The following is a 5,000-nucleotide window of genomic DNA, read 5'->3' on the forward strand; positions in this document are numbered from 1 at the left end:
GGTGTTGGGGTCATTTGAATTACATGGTTTGGTGTTGGGGTCATTTGAATTATATGGTTTGGTGTTGGGGTCCTTTGAATCCCAGGGCTCGGTGTTGGGGTCATTTGAATTCCAGGGCTCGGTGCTGGGGTCATTTGAATTCCAGGGCTCGGTGTTGGGGTCATTTGAATTCCAGGGCTCGGTGTTGGGGTCCTTTGAATTCCAGGGCTTGGTGTTGGGGTCCTTTGAATTCCAGGGGTTGGTGTTGGGGTCATTTGAAACCCAAGGCTTTGTGTTGGGGTCATTTGAATTCCAGGGCTTGGTGTTGGGGTCATTTGAAACCCAAGGCTTTGTGTTGGGGTCATTTGAATTACAGGGCTTGGTGTTGGGGTCATTTGAAACCCAAGGCTTTGTGTTGGAGTCATTTGAATTCCAGGGGTTGGTGTTGGGGTCATTTGAAACCCAAGGCTTTGTGTTGGGGTCATTTGAATTCCAGGGCTTGGTGTTGGGGTCATTTGAAACCCAAGGCTTTTTGTTGGGGTCATTTGAATTCCAGGGCTTGGTGTTGGGGTCATTTGAAACCCAAGGCTTTGTGTTGGGGTCATTTGAATTACAGGGCTTGGTGTTGGGGTCATTTGAAACCCAAGGCTTTGTGTTGGAGTCATTTGAATTCCAGGGGTTGGTGTTGGGGGCATTTGAAACCCAAGGCTTTGTGTTGGGGTCATTTGAATTCCAGGGCTTGGTGTTGGGGTCATTTGAAACCCAAGGCTTTTTGTTGGGGTCATTTGAATTCCAGGGCTTGGTGTTGGGGTCATTTGAAACCCAAGGCTTTGTGTTGGGGTCATTTGAATTACATGGTTTGGTGTTGGGGTCATTTGAATTACATGGTTTGGTGTTGGGGTCATTTGAATTATATGGTTTGGTATTGGGGTCCTTTGAATTCCAGGGCTCGGTGTTGGGGTCATTTGAATTCCAGGGCTCGGTGCTGGGGTCATTTGAATTCCAGGGCTCGGTGTTGGGGTCATTTGAATTCCAGGGCTCGGTGTTGGGGTCCTTTGAATTCCAGGGCTTGGTGTTGGGGTCCTTTGAATCCCAGGGTATTGGTATTGGGGTCCTTTGAATTCCAGGTTATTGGTATTGGGGTCCTTTGAATTCCAGAGCTTGGTGTTGGGGTCATTTGAATTCCAGGGCTTTGTGTTGGGGTCATTTGAATTCCAGGGCTTTGTGTTGGGGTCATTTGAATTCCAAGGCTTTGTGTTGGGGTCATTTGAATTCCAGGGCTTTGTGTTGGGGTCATTTGAATTCCAGGGCTTTGTGTTGGGGTCATTTGAATCCCAGGGCTTTGTGTTGGGGTCATTTGAATCCCAGGGCTTTGTGTTGGGGTCATTTGAATCCCAGGGTATTGGTATTACGGTCATTCGAATAACAGGGCTTGGTGTTAGGATCATTTCAACCTCATAGCTTGGTGCTGAGTCATTTGAAACCCATTACTCGGTGGTGGGGTCATTTGAATCCTAAAACTTGGTGTTGGGGTTATTTGAACCATACAAATTGGTGTTGGGGTCATTTGAACCCCGTGTCTCGGTGCTGGGGTCATCTGAACCCTAAGGCTTGGTACTGGGGTCATTTGAACCCCGTGTCTTGGTGCTGATGTCATTTGAATCCCATGTCTTGGTGCTGGTGTCATTTGAACCCTAATGCTTTGTGAAGCTATAAATCAAGAATTTAAGAGGTTGGACAACATGATGAAATGATAAAAATTAAAAAAAAAAAAATTAAAGTATATTCTTTTTAATAAAAAGAAATCAAATATGAAAAAACAATCAAAATGTCGAAATGAAATACGACGAAAATAAAAGAAATGTAGTGATAATCACACGGATATGATGAAAAGGAAAATTAATAATATACCAAAATGATAAGGAAGAATCTGAAATGGAAGAGATCAGATAAAAAAAAAAGTGGAAGACATAATACAGAATGGAATAAAAGAGTTGAAATAAGAGAAATTCACAGAACATATAATGAAATAAAAAGAAGAAGTATTGCTAATATGAAATAAAACTAAGATAAGTAAAAAGGAAAAAAATAGAGTTAGAACTAAAAGAAAAATCAAAGAAGATATGATCAAACAAAAACATGGATATAAGAATAACAGGAATAACTAAGAAGATAAATAAAATTAAACTAAATAAACATAAAAGACAACACAAAATAAAAAAAAAACAGGAAAAAACGACGAAGCTCTCTCTCTCTCTCTCTCTCTCTCTCTCTCTCTCTCTCTCTCTCTCTCTCTCTCTCTAAATTATAATAGAGATTAATACAAAAGTAAAATACTAGCTTCTTATACACGTATACACACACATACACACTTATATATATATATATATATATATATATATATATATATATACACATATATATACATATTTATATATATATATATATATATATATATATATATATATATATATATAAAAGTTATGTAAATATACACATATATACACACATAAATGAGTGAATATATAAATATATACTGTGTATGTATGTATGTATGTATGTATATATATATATATACATATATATATATATATATATATATATATATATATATATATTTATAAATGTATACACTGCATTGTGTGTATATCATAAATTTATTTTTCATAAAACTACTCCAAATTAAAATGGATAAAAATTAGCACTTTCTTTTCTCCTTCGCCTCTCAGGTCTGGCCAAGTGGTTTTTTAGACGAACTCTCTAAAACTGTTTTGACTGCTCACCCTAACTTTAATTAAGAGAGAGAGAGAGAGAGAGAGAGAGAGAGAGAGAGAGAGAGAGAGAGAGAGAGAGAGAGAGAATAAACCCACAATATAATTATTGTATATCTCCACGCTCAGATCTACCCATATTCATATACAGTATTCCCACAATAAACCACCCCACAAATATTACCTCTCAGACTTTTGCCCACAGATCTATGGATTTACCATACACACCAGTTATCCCACGCACACAAACGTCCCACAAGAATCCCACAGAACCAGTCAGACGTTTTACAACAGCTCTTTATCTTTATTCTTTTAAAGCGGTGGCCTTGAACATCGCAAAAGCCCTTTCGGGGAAAACGTGACACAATTTGGGGATGGGCCACAACACTGCTTGGTATGTGGGAAGGGTAGAGGGGAAGGTTTTTTTTTTTTAAAGGTGGGGGAGGAGGGGTTCCTTTTCCCTCTCCCTCTTATTCCCCTTATCATCACCCTGGAAATGTAAACAATGTAAGGGAAGGAGTACTGATATCACCTGAATTCTAAGGTGCTTTTCGTAAGTATATTGAACACCCATTTCATATATATATATATATATATATATATATATATATATATATATATGTGTGTGTGTGTGTGTGTGTGTGTGCTATATATTATGCACACAATACATATCGAACAGGAAAGATCTAACACAATATGTAATGATTCAACAGTTTGAAGACGTGCTTTATTTCTCTGAAGTTACATATATATGACTTTAAAGATCTCTCTCTCTCTCTCTCTCTCTCTCTCTCTCTCTCTCTCTCTCTCTCTCTCTTTTCTTTTCCCCCTTCCTTTTAGCGTGTCCGAAACAATTACCTAAGAGAGGGGAAGAGGCCCCACGTCACGTCGTACGAAGCCATCCAATCAAGACTTTTCTCCAACGTCTGAGATTTGCAGAGCAACTGAGGGTTGAATGACACACCTAAGAATTCAAGACGACTGCTCTTAATTACAACTGCAATCTAGTCATACATTCATAACTGTTGGTCAGTAAAATAATTGTAAATGTATATGTACACAAACACACACACAAACAGGCGCGCGCGCACACACACAAATATATATATATATATATATATATATATATATATATATATATATATATATATATATATATATATACATATATATATACATATATATATACACACACACACAAACAATTTGCTTACATTAAGGTATATATGTATACATTATATAAAGCGCACACACACACACACACACACATATATATATATATATATATATATATATATATATATATATATATATATTATATATATATATATACAGTATATATATACTGTGTGTATATACACATGGTGTATGTATGTATGTACGGTATAATATATATATATATATATATATATATATATATATATATATATATACTGTGTATATACATACAGATATGTATTTATGTGTATGTATGTATGTATGTACGGTATATTTGATTTTTCATCACAAAAACTCTTAATTCTTCTTCATATAATTAACCACAAATACCTTTCATTGCCGAATTCCCTCTACTGCCGAATCACAGACTCGTAGAAAAAAATATTTCCAAGAACTTCTGCCCAGCCAAGGATTCGAACCTTAGCGCCGAGGAAGAAATGAAGGTAAACAGTTTAGTCAGACCATTGAGCACACGTCAACTGGTTACCTATATTCATACTCAGCGCTAAGGTTCGAATCCTTGGCCGGGCAGAAATACTATATGAAGGTAAACAGTTGAGACCATTGAGCACACGCCAACTAGTTACCTATATTCATACTCAGTGCTAAGGTTCGAATCTTGGGTCAGGCAGAAATACTTATCATACATATGAATTTTAATATGAGTGAATTGGATATTGAAAGGACTTTTAATAAATGTGTATACTGTATATATGTCTGTATGTGTGTGTAGATGTATAAAATTTTGATAGGATACGATATCTTATGAACCTCGCACCCGAATGTACAATAATGAATGGGACCAATCTCTGCCAAATTGTCTTTCTTTTTTATGTCTCCTTTTATCTTCCATTCCGCCTGATATCAGTAAATTCAATCAGAGAGAGAGAGAGAGAGAGAGAGAGAGAGAGAGAGAGAGAGAGAGAGAGAGGAGAGAGAGAGAGGAGAATTTCTAAAAGTATCTAAGATTTCTCAAATTCATTGACAGATTACACAATGGAATAGTAAAGAAAAATAAGAGCAGCATATTAA

The 5,000-nt window shown here is 36.5% G+C and overlaps 2 protein-coding genes across 2 annotated transcripts in view; both read right to left on the reverse strand.

The window, feature by feature from the left end:
* Nucleotides 1–1,427, reverse strand: part of LOC137659325 (cell surface glycoprotein 1-like) — a 2,102-nt gene extending 675 nt beyond the window's left edge. The window contains exons 1-2 of the mRNA XM_068394345.1: nt 1,201–1,427; nt 1–1,093 (exon numbers count right to left, since the gene is read on the reverse strand). The exon at nt 1–1,093 is cut by the window's left edge and continues 675 nt beyond it. Of these exons, the coding sequence (XP_068250446.1) occupies nt 1–1,093; nt 1,201–1,427 (1,320 nt within the window). The remainder of the gene's footprint in view (nt 1,094–1,200) is intronic.
* Nucleotides 1,424–5,000, reverse strand: part of LOC137659326 (uncharacterized) — a 104,416-nt gene continuing 100,839 nt past the window's right edge. Inside the window, exon 15 of the mRNA XM_068394346.1 lies at nt 1,424–1,689. Within this exon, the coding sequence (XP_068250447.1) occupies nt 1,424–1,689 (266 nt within the window). The remainder of the gene's footprint in view (nt 1,690–5,000) is intronic.

Source organism: Palaemon carinicauda, chromosome 19 (genome assembly GCF_036898095.1).
Source record: "Palaemon carinicauda isolate YSFRI2023 chromosome 19, ASM3689809v2, whole genome shotgun sequence".
Classification (NCBI taxonomy): domain Eukaryota; kingdom Metazoa; phylum Arthropoda; class Malacostraca; order Decapoda; family Palaemonidae; genus Palaemon; species Palaemon carinicauda.